At 38.4% G+C, this 14,636-nt stretch overlaps 2 protein-coding genes across 3 annotated transcripts in view; both read left to right on the plus strand.

Moving 5' to 3' along the window:
* Nucleotides 1-633, plus strand: part of LOC106766324 — a 4,833-nt gene extending 4,200 nt beyond the window's left edge. Inside the window, exons 3-4 of the mRNA XM_022782775.1 lie at nt 37-141; nt 232-633. Coding sequence (XP_022638496.1) covers nt 37-141; nt 232-528 — 402 coding nt within the window. The 3' untranslated portion in view covers nt 529-633. The remainder of the gene's footprint in view (nt 1-36; nt 142-231) is intronic.
* A 12,276-nt stretch (nt 634-12,909) lies between these two features.
* On the plus strand, nt 12,910-14,381 carry LOC106767539 (cuticle collagen 2C-like). Of its 2 annotated transcripts, XM_014652459.2 has the most exons (3): nt 12,910-13,029; nt 13,119-13,469; nt 13,506-14,381. In XM_014652459.2, the coding sequence occupies exons 1-3, from the start codon at nt 12,927-12,929 to the stop codon at nt 14,000-14,002; spliced, it is 951 nt and encodes a 316-aa protein (XP_014507945.1). In that variant the 5' UTR covers nt 12,910-12,926; the 3' UTR covers nt 14,003-14,381. The 2 variants fall into 2 exon arrangements, with proteins under 2 accessions (XP_014507945.1, XP_014507944.1); XM_014652458.2 differs by having other exon boundaries at nt 13,119-14,381.
* The last annotated feature ends 255 nt before the right edge of the window (nt 14,382-14,636 follow it).

The following is a 14,636-nucleotide window of genomic DNA, read 5'->3' on the forward strand; positions in this document are numbered from 1 at the left end:
ATATATGTGTCATTCGTATGTTTTAAAATATTACAGGCAGCGGCGCTTGGACGGGCTGTTCATGTTAATGAGGTCTTTACACAGACTCATATTCGCAAGGGGACTGGTGAATATGTTGATGAGAGGTCTCGCAAGACCATTGTAAGTAAACTTTTTAGCAACATTCAATTTTGTACTCTTTTTTCACACTTTCAAATTAATGTTACTGATGTTTTCTATCTTATTTAACAGGAAGATTTTTCTGCGAGATTGACACAGGCAACACCAGAGGGGGGATCTGGTGCTGATGAAGAAATGATCAGGACCCAATGCTGGGTTGATACAGTCGGCGGAAAAAAGAAAGGACGACTGTATGGGGTAGGGCAACTTGCCTCTCATTATAGTGCTGGAAGAGGAGGCATATTCAGACATCAACCATCTACCTCTACCACATTTGACCCCAACAATGTCGTCAGCAAAGATGCTTATGATTCACTTCTAGCCAGATTTGAAAATCTGGAAAATCTGGTTAGGACATTGGTTCCTTAGCAAGGACATACCGCCCCATCATCATCCCAGCAGCCTCCTTTCCAGACCACGGTTGTGCAAGACGAAGATAGTGATGATTCTGATGATGATCCTAATCCTGATGGTTATCATAGGTTTTGATATTTAGGATCTTTAGAAAAAAAATTAGTTAGGTTTTCTTTTTTAAGAACTTTGACACTTATCAAACTTTGAAGTTAGTATTTTAGTATCAAACTTTGTTTTGCATTTTAAACTTAGAAATTTGGGATTGCATTTTAAACTTTGTTTTGAACTTATCATCTTTGGAAACTTAGAATGATTGAAGTTTTCTTGATGAATGTTGAATGATTACATTTGAATTGATGTTTGCAATTGATTGTCTGGATAAATTGCTGTTTGGGATTGTTGATTTCTCATTTGCAGGTTTTGGGTTTAATAGAGAAGCAAATTGGCTTCAAAAAAGACTGTTAAAATTACAGACGGCCTCCAGGCCGTCGCTAACACACTTTCGAACAGCGTTACCGAGGGCCTCATGGCCTTCGGTATTACCCACGGCCATGTGGCCTTTGGTATTACCCACGGCCTCTGCCCTTCGGTATTACCGAGGGCTTTTAGGCCGTCGGTAATACCGAGGGCCAAAAGGTCGTCGGTAATGTTTCCGACAAGCAAGGTAAGGGGGGTTTACCGACGGCTTTTGGTTTGTACCGAGGGCTTTCGTTCGTCGGTAAATCCCTTCTTTTTTGTAGTGAACACCACAACAACAACAACAACAACAACAACAAAAACCCTCTCTAGCTGGCAGAACTATAAAGCTTGAGGAGATTCTCCAACAGTTCATGTAGGCAACTCTCACCAATCAAAGCTGCTATAAGGAATTTGGAGATGCAAGTTGGTTAAATATCCAAGAAGTTAGAGGAGATACCTATCAAAAGTTTTGGGGCTAATACTGAAGTTAGCCCCAAGGAAGAATGCAAGGCTATTGTGAGCATAAAAGATGAAAGGGAGAAAGAGAAATAAGTAGAGGAAAAAGAAAAGGTTGAATTAAAAGAAAGAGAAGAAAAATAAGAGAGAAAAATTGAAGTTGAGAGAAAAGAAAAAGAAAAGATTGTGAAAGAAGATAGAAAAGAAAAAGAAGAGGTTGAGAGAAAAAAAGAAAAAATTGAGAAAAATCTTCATCACCCTGAGGAGTGTTCCAAAAAAGAAAAAGAGATACAATCAGGGTGTTTTGATGAAATCTTCAAGAAATTTGGGATAAAAAGTCCTGTGACTGAATCATTGCAACAAATTCCTAAATATGCTAAGTTTTTGAAGAAACTCCTCAAAAGAAAGAAATATCTAGAGGAGGGCACAATTGAGGTATAGGCTGAGTGCAATGTGATATTGCAGAAGGCACTTCCTCCAAAGGTTATAAATCCAGGAAGTTTCACTATTCCTTGCACTATTGGGAGCCATAAAATAGGGAAAACCCTAATTGATTTAGGATCCAGTATCAATTTGATTCCCTAACTGTTCTTGAAAAGATTGGTGGTCTTGAAGTCAAGCCTACAAGGATGACTCTATTCATGGTGGATGGATCCACCTAAAAGCCTTATAGTGTGGTGGAAGATGTGATGGTTCAAATTGATAACTTTAGATTCGTGGTGGACTTTGTGGTAATGATGGTGGAAGATTTGGAGATCCCTATTATTCTTGGAATGCCATTCATGAAGACGACCAAGTAATCATCAATGTTGATGAGGGAACTATAACACTTTGTCGCAACAGAAATCGCGACGGGACGACGATCCAAAAAGAAAACAAATTTTGAAAAAACGTTTTTAGAGTCGCCACCATAGTTTATTCTGGAAAACTACGGAAAAACCATAAAATGATAAGGCAAGGTCTACAAAACCAAATTCTAGTTTCGGAAGTCGGTTATGTGTGACAAAGGTATTAGCACCCCCACAACGCCTACCCTAAGGCATTACCTTTAATTAAATACGCGAATAAAGATGTGGTTTGCAAAATGTTTAACTATCCCAAGAACAACGATATAAAGAAACAAAAATATTTTTTTAGTATTTTGGGCCCGACAAGGATGGACCTTGCTCCTACGTATTCTCATTGAAAATGAGAAATCAGGGTTACGTAGTTCTTTCAGAAAAGTTGCTTTATTGTTTCAAAAATGATGTTTTGTATTTTGGTATTTTTATGCGTGAAAAAGAAAAGGTCTCAGCACGAGGATGATGCGAGCGATCACACACGTGCCTAAACCTTTAAAATATTTTTGGATATTTTTATAAAAGGGGAAAAGGTCTTAGCGCGAGGCTGATGCGAATGATCGTACACACGCTTAAACCTTTAAAATATTTTTGTTATTTTATAAAAGAGGAAAAGGTTTTAGCGCGAGGCTGATGCGAATGATCGCACACACGCTTAAACCTTTAAAATATTTTTGTTATTTTATAAAAGATGAAAAGGTCTTAGCGCGAGGCTGATGCGAATGATCGCGCACACGCTTAAACCTTTAAAATATTTTTGTTATTTTATAAAAGGAGAAAAGGTCTTAGCGCGAGGTTGATGCGAATGATCGTACACACGCTTAAACCTTTAAAATATATTTGTTATTTTATAAAAGGGGAAAAGGTCTTAGTGCGAGGCTGATGCGAATGATCGCACACACGCTTAAACCTTTAAAATATTTTTTTGATATTTTTATTATATTGTTTTTATAAAAGAAGAAATTTTATTATTATTATTATTATTTTTTGTTAAAATATTTTTAAATAGATAGATTAAAATTGAAATAAAATAAATAGATAATAAGACAATTGGAATATGGGCCTAAAATACTAATGGCAGTGTGCAGAAATAGAAAATTAGGGGTGCAACTAAAACAACCTAAAAGAAATATAATTAAAAAAAAAAAACAAACGGACCCAGGCCCATTCCCTTCTTTAGAATCTCCTAGGGTTTTCTCACCCCCCCTAAACCTTGAAGGCTGCCCCTCATTTGGACAAAGCGAAAACAGAGGTCTCGGTCTCCCTCTCCACCATGAGCACCACTTTCCCAAGACCTTCTCTCCTTCTGCTCGCGCCGGCCTAGGGTTGGGGGTTTACCTCCAACCGGACACCACCTGCCATCGGTCCCATCCCGCGACCTCATCGACGACCACCATCTCCCCAGCGTCAGGGCCGCCGCACCACAGAGACCGCCAACGCGAACGCTACTCCTCGCACGTCTTCTTCGCCCTTTCCGAAGTATCAAGCCATCAACGGTGGCACCACCACGGCGACTCCCAATCGTGAATTACAAACACTAAACTGCATGTGAAGAGGACCTTATTACCTCCCCTACTTTGCTTCTTTGTGGATTGGATAAGAAAGAACGAAAAGGGAGAATGGCGTTGAGTGGTTGAAGGCGATGGTGGACGATACAGTAGCAGTTTTTCGTAGAATATGAGCTTGTGTGGGGGTGCTGGCAATTGGTCCTTGTCCTTGGTGATTGGTTTTTATTTTTGTTGCTCTTGGAGTTCTTGTGCTAATGCTTGGCGTTACCAGTGACTTTTTCCACAAGATGAATAACTTTGATGCCAGAGACGAGGAGATCCAGAAATCCTTTCCAAATCCTTTTCACAACTGCTCTCTTCTTTTTAGATGAATGTTTCTTTTCTCACCAGGAACAGATCATTATCTCGCCCTCCTCCGTTTGGCTAACGCCTTTTGTTCTTCTTTGCAGGTGAAGATGAAGAAATCCTCTCCAGAAACGGATGATCCTTCTCTCAGTAGTGAATGGCCGATCGTAATGTTGCCCCCTTTTCTTTTTGCTGCTGCCTTTGATACGCTGAACCTCAAAACTTCCTCTGCTGCCAAAAATCGAATTGCTCTGTACCTACCAAATTGAAACGCGAAATGCTGTTGTGTTTCCTTGTCGTTATGCACATGTGGCTTTACAAACATTCTATTTTCTTTTTTTTATTTTCATTTTTGTAGTTCTTTTTCCTTTTATTATTTTTTATTATTTATTATTTTTTTATTTTTTACTATTTTTTTTCAAATAGAAAATAAAATCGAATCTAATAATAATAAAAAAGCTAAATCAAATACCAAATAAAATTAAAAAATAAAATAAAATAAGACAAAAACAAAAACTAAGTCCTATTATTCAGTCACCCGGACGAAATAGGGTGTTGACACACTTAAAGACCAAGAAGAGGAGGTTATTTTCAATGTCTTCAATGCAGAGCAGCAGGTCCAAATGAACAAAAGTAGTCTCAAAGCTGCATGTAAAGATGCACCAGGGACTAGTACAAAAGCTGCCAAGCCAAGCAAGAGAGATAAAAAATGTATTCTATCACTGGTAAAGGAGGAAGATAAAGATAGCAAAGGAGCAGGTGTTCATCAAGAATCCCTGGAGAAACATGAAGAACTTAGACCAGGCATACCAGTGAGATTCAACAAAAAGCTTTGGATTGTGAAAGAACTCAGGGTTGATGGACTGATAAAGATTGAATCTCTAATTTCAAGGAAAGTAAAAAGGGTGAATAGAAAGCTGTTGAAGATTAGTTGGTGTGGAGACGGAAAAGAATACACCGAGATCAAAGATGTGACATGAGATTATTGGGTCAAGCTAGTGACGTTAAAGAAGCGCTTTCTAGGAGGCAACCTAGTTTTTTAAAAACTTTTATTTTAATTTGTTTATTGTTTCTTTAGTTTGGATTTTTGTTATTTGAATTTTGTTTCTGTTTGTTTAGTGTTGCTAGATTCTAGTGTGCATAGTTTGTAATGACTGAATGTTTGACGGGAGGAGAGAGATTAATTGTTTGATTTGACCATTGTTGTTTGAGCTAGGGAAAAGAAACTTGAAAATTTTAAGTTACATATGTGAACTCATGGCTAGGAATACCCAAAACAAGCCAAAAAGCCAAGGGAGAAAAGTGTCGTGCTGCGCTTAAGCGCCCCGTGAGGGGCGCCCAGGTGTCGCGTTCTACAGGTTTGTTTTTAAGGAGGGCTTAAGTAGGATTTCGGCCCACTTCACTATTTTTATACCCTAGGGTTTGGCCTATGCCCCCTTTCTCAGAATTATTCCACTCTAGCCTCCCTAAACACTCCTCCTAAGTTCTCTCCTTACTTTCCATCTCATTCTTGCACCAAGAACCCTAGTTCTCACCCATTTTGCACCATTCAACCATTCAAGTTTGGGGTTTTGGAGTGTGTGGCTGCTAGAAGTTCAAATTTCTTCCATTTTTTTGAGCATTTTCTACTAATCCTTTTGTCTCTAACCAGGTAAGTCATGCCATCTAATGTTTTAATCTCTCAAAAGCTTAATTTTTGATGAAATGGTGATGAAAAAGCTTAATATTTTATGGTTGGTATTGTCTATGTATGGTTTGCCACTGTTTGGACCGATTAAACTATGCTAATTGTGGTTGGGACTGAGTAGAAATTGATTTAGATTGTGAAAAATGCTGCAAAGCCACGCTTGACAGCATCGCTTACCGCTCAAGCACCCTTGAGGGGCGCCCAAGCGCACTGCAACAATAGTTGTTTTCTTCTTTTCTGGTTCTTGGCTGTTTGGTTATGTGCAGGTGGCACTAAGGGCTCTTTGTTTTGCCCTCAGCCTGACTGAGAAGAGCTTTTGTTGAGTTGAGTTTTGAGAACTAATATTTGATGATTTTTGTGTCTGTTTTTTGAATCTCTTTGTGCAGGAATGACATCCTCATCAGGGAAAAGATCAAAACTCTTGGTAGCAAAGACAGAGGAACCAAGAGGAAGGATAAAGAGAAATTCTACTCTAATATGTTCAGAACTGCAGCTCATGAGAGATACCTCCCAATGCTGGAGGGAAGGAGACTGCTGATGGAGCGAAAGGTGGCAAACATACCATCTTTGGCTCCTCAAATTGAAAGGGAGCTGAACAGTAGAGACTGGGGCCACTTGGCAACCTACCCCGCTCCTGTCAACACTACCATCGTCAAAGAATTCTACACAAATGCAAAAGCATTAGGGGCAGAGCAAGAGACGTACTTTAGTTACATAAGGGGTAAGAAGATTGCTTTTGATGTTGACATCATTAACAGTTTTATAGGGTACAGACTAGGAGGGGGAGCAATGCCAGTTTGCACTGTCCATGCTGGGGGGAGTAGAGTATGATGATGTGGAGAGGAAATTATGTGTGCCCGGAGGGCACTTTCAGAGAAACAAGACTGGGGCAGTCATTCACATCATAAGACCCCATTTGATGCCTCTAACGAAGTACTGGATGATTTTCACTCATGCCAACATCCGACCATGCTCCTATGTGTCACACATCATTGTCTAGAGGGCCACCTTCCTGTATTGTGTTCTCAGGGGTCTCAACATCAAAATATGCAAGTTATAGCTGATGAGATCCAGAGTTGTGCCTATGCTTCAAGGAACAAGGCACCCCTGGGACACCCTTCCTTAATCACCCATCTTTATGAGACTACAGGTGTTGATGTGTCAAGACCGCCACTAGAGTGTCCTAGAAAGGAGTTGGACACAACCTACTTTACTTATTACTGTGCAGCGGATGAGCCAGGCCAACCTATGCCACCACCACAGGCACCCAGGGTGCACAGGAGAGTACCACCGCCAGCTTAGGCGCTGCTCATGAGGCTGCCCCATTTCACATGCGTGACATGTATATGTCCAAGATGGAGACACGGATGGAGGCTCTCTACAGAGGCTAGATAGCGGTAGCTGAGATGATTAGCGGATTATATGATCCCCCTGAGGAGCGGCACCGCATGTCTATGGACGAGCTCAGAGCTCGCATGGCATGGCTAGAGTACCCAACACATGCAGATGGTGGAGCTGAAGCAGTTGGAGCTTCTGCCATGGAGGAGGACGCCGAAGATAAGGATGATGAGGATGAGGATGTTGAAAAGGAGGAGGACTCTGATGATGATGATTGATGAGTTGTACTCGTTATTTACTGATGGATGCCACCTTTGTTTTAGAACATGACTTATTTTGTTTTTATTTTTTTTATTACTTTAATTGTTGAACTTTATTTTGTCTTTATTTTTATTGCTTTCTTGCTTTGATTGCAGTTGTAGGATTATTGTACTCTGCTTGAATGAATTACATTGCTTTGATTCAACAGTGTTGTGTTTTGTGGTGAGTATTGCTTTGTGATATTCTGGTGTATTGATTGATGTTGAGATGATGCACGATGTGTTGATGTACAGGTGATGACTCACAGTGTATGAGACAGGTGCTTGAGGTAAAGTTTGATTGAGATACTAAGTAGGGTGTTTTTCTGAATTCTGGGACTTGTGAGTTTACTTGTGTGAGAATTGGACTTCAGAGTTTTTTTGTGAATAATTGCTATTACTTTAGAAGCATGAATGATTTCATTAAATTTTTTTGTGATTGAACTACTTGTTTGCAAGTTTCATATGATCAAAGCCATCTTTTTTTATCCCTTATTCCTTTAGCCTTCACACGAATTTTCGCGCACTGAAAAGGGAACAATTTATTCTGACCTTTGAACCTTGAACCTTATGCATGTTTTGAAAACCCTTTTTGAAAATCTTTACCTTGAGTGAAGTTGAGAACATTTGATGAGGTATTGATAAATGTTCAAGTTTGGGGTTACTAGGAAAATTGAGAAGAAAAAGCATTGAGCTAAGATGCAAGGGAAATTTGGGAAAAAGAAAGAGAGTTTGTTGTTGAATGATGAAATCATAAGTGCTCCTCTTAACTCAAGGATTTTGCTAACCAGAAACACCAATTTCCTTCTTAGCCCAATCAAGTTACAAGCCATGAAAAGCCCTTGTGATGAAAACTTGGTTGTGAGTATGTTTGATTGTGGCTAAATGAATGGCAAAGTTAATTTGTGTGACATTGTGATAGTAGAGTGAAAAAGACACCAACACCTTACTATACACCTTTGAGTTGAGTGATACACTTTTGAGTGCTTGAGTGATACACTTTTGAGGGCTTGAGTGAAACACTTTCCTTGGTGAGGAGTAGTTCTTTGAATTTACATCTTTGCTTGGTTGATTGATCATTCTTAAGGATAGCATCTGTTGAAGTATTTAAGCATCACATTGAGTTTGATTGGAATAATGCATCTGTACATCTTGACTAACTTCTGTATGTTGAGTTGATAAAAGTGATTTCTTGTCCTGGAAGAAATTTTTTTTGAAAAATGTTGAGTCATTGTAGTGATTGTTTTGAAAAGTTGAGTTACATTTTGTTTTGCTTGAGCACAAGCAAAGTTCTAAGTTTGAGGTTGTGATAACGATTGAAAATATCGTTATCTAAGATATAATTTTGACACTAAATGCACCTGTTTCATATGCATCTGCAGTAGGGATCTTGATGTATGTTATTGTTTGCACCATACCTGACATAGCACATGTAGTGGGAGTTGTGAGTTGGTTTTTGTCAAACCCCAAAATGAAGCATTAGGAAGGTGTGAAGTGGATATTAAGATATTTGAGGGGCACTTCAACGATGAAGTTGTGTTTTAGAAAAAGTAATCTCACTTTACAAAGATTTTCAAATGTAGACTTGTGAGGAGATCTGGATGGTAGAAAGAGCACAATAGGTTACATTTTTACTATCAGTTGAAAATCTAAACTATTTAGTTATCTCAACCATTGAAGTTGTATTTAGTTATCTCAGAAGCAACAAAGGAGATGATATGGTTGAAGAACCTTCTAAAAATATTATGGAAAGAGTAAGACAAACCTCCATTATTCAGTTATAGTCAAAGTTCTATATATCTTGCTAAAAATCCAATTCTTCATTCTAGATGCAAGCACATTGAATTGAGGTGTCATTTTATCCAAAACTTGATAAATGATGGAGACTTATCTTTGTCAAAGATTAAGTGCAAAGAACCAAAACTATCACAATAAATAAGTTGAGACTTTGAATTGCCTCAACTGGTCTTCAAGATTAATTGATGATGCAAGTACACTATGTGATAATATAAATCAAGCTTCAAGTGGGAGAATTGCTAGTATTATGGAGCTTAATTTAGTTCCATATCGCTTAATATTGTAATATATTATTCTCTATTTAGCTTTATAAGCAACCCTGTATAATGCTTGAAAGAGACACCAAAAATAAATATACTTATTGTGGACGTAGGCACTTATAAGATAAACTATGTTAAATTTTTGGGTAATTTATTTTTCTCTTTCCTCTTTTATTGCCTTATTCCTAACAACAACACTCCAATTAAGATTGAAAAATCAAGTGTTTACTAACCTTAAAAAAAGAACTCATATCGGAAAGCACTAGTAAAAAAGGAGGCTTTTAACGCATCATATACACTTCGGTTATTACGAAACCCAAGCGCATAAAAACGCGGTGGCATTTTCGTAAGTATTGAAACATTATATGCCTCAGTTAAAGATGAACTAATGCTTATATAGTCTACTGCCTCGGTTATTAGCACACTCGAAGCATAAAACTATGTGCCACTACATCAGCCCCATTTGCAAATCAGACATTTTGTCTGACAAAAAAGTCTTTTGTCTCGGTTTTGCTCAAACCCGATGCCTATATCCTCTACGACCTCAGTTACTAGGAGAACCGAAGCATAAAACTGTGCGCAACCTCACCTGCCCTATTTGCAAATCAGACTTTTTGTCTGGCATTTTTCTAAAAAGAGTCTTTTACCTCGGTTTCGCTCAGAACCGAGGCAGTATGGCCTGCCACACACAGACATCCTCTACAAGTGAAGGTTCCAAAATCCTACCTGTATTGCCTCAGTTGGCGCCTGACTGATGTAGTAGGGTCTTTCTGCTTCAGTTAATCTGTATACCGAGGCATATAAGTTTTATTTTAATTTTTTCTAATGGGTTAGGCATCGGTTTGTTGGATATTCAAGGCAGTATTGGGCGTATTGCCTCGGTTTTTCGTTGAACCGAAGTAGTAGCTTTAGGTTAAAATTTCAGAAAACTTAAGTTATTGTATTTCTTCCTCGCGCTAGTTTCTTCCTTTCTCTCTCGTGCTTTCTTCTTCTCCGTTGGTGCCTCCCTGCTGCCGCCATTGCTGCCTCTGGTGCTTCCTCCAAGGAGTCAACGATGCCTCCATTTCTCTCGCGCTAAGGGTTGTGTGCTGCCTCCATTTCGTTTGTGCATTCTTCCATTAGTGCCTCCAAAGAAATTGGTGTCGTTGTTGTTGTTGTCGCTGCTTCCTCCGATGACTCACATTGCTACATTCACTTCTTCCTCCAACAACTTCACACTTCTTCCTCCACCAGTGCAGCCTTCGTCGGTGCAGCCCCCCACCACTGCAACCTCCAATAATGTTTCTACATCGCTGCTCTCTCCGTTGCTGCCTCCAACGTCTCCACCGGTGCCGTGTGAACGAACTTTGTTGCTGCCTTAGAGTTTTCGGCCTAAAGAACTATTGTCCATGCTACCTCCCTATGTTTCGCGTAGTGCTCTCCACTTCGTTGTCGGTTAGTTCATTGGACAAGTTTTTTTTTTTCTGTTTGATAATACGTGTTTGATAATTATTGTGATATTGATATTTTGGTGATTGAATTATCAATTTTATTGTTATTTGGTGATTAAGATGAATATGTATTTGATAATTACTATTGTATATAATAGTATGTAGTAGATATTAAGATACTGTAAGTTCTAAGTTTATGCTTCTAAGTTGTTTTATGCTTTTGTACATTATTATTAGTTTAACTTTGTACACTAGATTGATTTATGCTTCCAAGTTTATTTATAATTATATTGGATTGATTTATGCTTCTAAGAAGTTGATTTATGATTACATTGAATGTATTTATGTTTTAATATAATTTTTATTCAAAATATATGCTTCTGGATTGTTTTGGACTGTTTTGGCTGTAAAACTATATGCAAGTTTGTTTCTGTAGTTAGGAATGTTGTAGAAATAGACCTGTTCTTAAAAAAAAAAAAAACAGGAGAATACGGCTCGGTTGTGACCATAACCGAGGTAGAAAACCCTCTACGGCGTCGGTTTTGGCCACAATCGAGACAAAAAGTTTGGCAAAAAGCAAAAGAAATAAAATAAATAAAAAACACTCTACTGTCTCGGTTCAAAATGAATCGAGATGTAAAGTCCTTCGAAAAAAAAAAACAAAAACCTTGTTGCATCGGTTTCCTTTGAACCAAGACAAAATCCTAAACTTTTTTGTTTCAGTTTATAACCGAGGAATAAAGTGATAGACTTTTTGCCTCGTCTTTATATGTCTCAGTTCAAAAATTGCTGCCTATGAGTGAAACCGCTCTCGTTTTCCCTTACTGCACTAGTGAAGATTTAGTTGCAAAACGAAAAGTAAGAAATCAATCAATACCAAATTCCGGAAAAAGACATAGACAAAAATGTTGTAAATCAAACTTTAGCTCTTTTTTAGTGTAGAACCCTGGACAACGCCACTCCATATACAAAATATTAGAAAACTCTTTAGAAAGTTGAAATCCTTCTCAAAGAAATTTTGAGGATAAATAGATTCAGACGTACTTGTTAACAAATTTGATAGAGTAGAGTTCATCTTTTATGTCAGCTTCCTACTGGTTCTTTCAGGTCTAAAAACCGAAACAGATACGATATGATTATCTTTGAAAGAATTAAGAGTAATAAAAAGATAAAAAGTATGTGAAAATGAACTAGCAAACTGTCCTATTATATGTTTATATATATATATATATATATATATATATATATATATATATATATATATTACAGAAACTTTCAAATAATAAATATTATGTTATTTTTGAAGTTTTTGGGTCTCAATAGACCAGGACTGTGATAGAAGTAGTTGCCATTCATAGAAACTTGCACATTGAATGAATTTGATCTTTGAACCAATGATACCTTGACAAACAACTTTCTTCAATAAATTTTAATCCTTGTTTTCCGTTGTAATTATTATATATTAATTTTCTAATTTCAGTTACTCAATCGTGTTCGTTCCTTTCTTGTTTGTTATTACTTGTTTTTATTTATTAAATAATAAAAATTCATATAAGTTCAACTTGTTCATTAATTAATTTATAAAAAAGATAATTAATGACAAAAGTTGTTGAATTTATGTCTCAAATTTTGGACGCCTTGTATATTCTGCTACCTTGGGAGAAATGTAAGATCAAAGTCAAGTTTTGAATTAACAATACTTGATAACTTTTAATCTTAGAATGACTTCCCTCTCAGGACTTGCAATTGTAGTAAAGCATAATAATAAGTACTAATTGTTGTATTGATAATTGGAAAATAGGGTGGGACCTCATAGTTTTAGTATTGAATTTCCATTCATTTCCAGCAACACATTAATCACATGTAATTTAACTAAGAGAAACTAAACATATAGAAAAAGAGATGGCAAAATGGTCATGTTCATTGTCTATAAAAGACAAGCCACATTTGCTCTTCACTTCAGCATATCTATAGCTAATAGAAAATCAACCAGCCATGGCCTCTCACTGTTGCACGATTTTTGCTTTAATCATTGTTATTTCCTTTTCAACCATGGACACCATATTATCTCAATTCCCAAATGAAATCGGTCAGCCAGGTTATCCCGGTCAGCCAGGTTATCCCGGTCAGTCAGGAAATCCCGATCAGCCAGGTTATCCCGGTCAGCCAGGTTATCCCGGTCNCCAGGTTATCCCGGTCAGCCAGGTTATCCCGGTCAGTCAGGAAATCCCGATCAGCCAGGTTATCCCGGTCAGCCAGGTTATCCCGGTCAGCCAGGAAATCCTGGTCAGCCAGGAAATCCAGGTCAGCCAGGTTATCCCGATCAGCCAGGTAATTCAGGTCAACCAGATAATCCCGGTCAGCCTGGTAATCCAGGTCAGCCAGGAAATCCCGGTCAGCCAGGTTATCCAGGTCTGCCCGGTAATCCTGGTCTGCCCGGTAATCCAGGTCAGCCAGGTTATCCGGGTCAGCCAGGAAATCCCGGTCAGCCGGGTTATCCTGGTCAGCCAGGTAATCCCGATCAGCCAGGTTATCCCGGTCAGCCAGGAAATCCTGGTCAGCCAGGAAATCCAGGTCAGCCAGGTTATCCCGATCAGCCAGGTAATCCAGGTCAACCAGATAATCCCGGTCAGCCCGGTAATCCAGGTCAGCCAGGAAATCCCGGTCAGCCAGGTTATCCAGGTCTGCCCGGTAATCCTAGTCTGCCCAGTAATCCAGGTCAGCCAGGTTATCCAGGTCAGCCAGGAAATCCAGGTCAGCCAGGTTATCCAGGTCAGCCAGGAAATCCCGGTCAGCCGGGTTATCCTGGTCAGCCAGGTAATCCCGATCAACCAGGTAATCCTGGTCAGCCCGGCAATCCCGGTCAACCCGGTAATCCTGGTCAGCCCGGTAATCCAGGTTATCTCGGTCAGCCAGGAAATCCCGATCAGCTAGGTAATCCCGTTCAGCCCAAAAATCTCGATCAGGCCAGAAATCCCGATCAGCGCGATAATTCGAACAATCTTGTTCAGCCTGGTGATCCCGGTCAACCTGATCAGTCTGCTAAGCTTGGGAATCTCGGTCAACCTTAAGTTGCAAATCAAGTTGAACTCCTTATGCCATAGCCATATTTACACATTTTTCCTTTTATCCAAGTCCCCCCACTTTATATCCAATTCCTTCTCCACCTCCTTCAACCAACATCCTATATTGGATTTGGATATATGCTCTCTCTGAAGTTAAATAAGTGATTTAAATAATCATCACATAAATTATGTAACTTATGTGTTGTTTATATTCGGTTGGTTTTAGTGTTCCATTTCCTCCTTTTTCACCTCTGAATATGTGTATTTCTATTATACTTTTACATAACTTCGTGTATAATGTGTGCCTAGAGTCAATAGACTCATTACTATGGAAGGAATATATTTTATCATAAGCTAATGGTTAATACCCTAAATTCGTATAAAACAACAACTACTGTTATTGTGGACACAGTATTAAATTTTAATTTTTTTTACAAAATTTGTTAAGATAGGATCTTCTAGCAACTCTTGCTGTGAAGTTTAAAAACAATGTCTAAAGAAATAATGTCTACTAAAAAGGAACCGTCTAGGATAATACACTAAATGCTATACATATGTAAACAAATCTTAAACGCATACATTACTCTAAACAAACTTCGCAAAAATGCTATATAGTACACGTATGAAGTTAAACGCAAAT

This window comes from Vigna radiata, chromosome 7, assembly GCF_000741045.1.
Source record: "Vigna radiata var. radiata cultivar VC1973A chromosome 7, Vradiata_ver6, whole genome shotgun sequence".
Classification (NCBI taxonomy): Eukaryota; Viridiplantae; Streptophyta; class Magnoliopsida; order Fabales; family Fabaceae; genus Vigna; species Vigna radiata.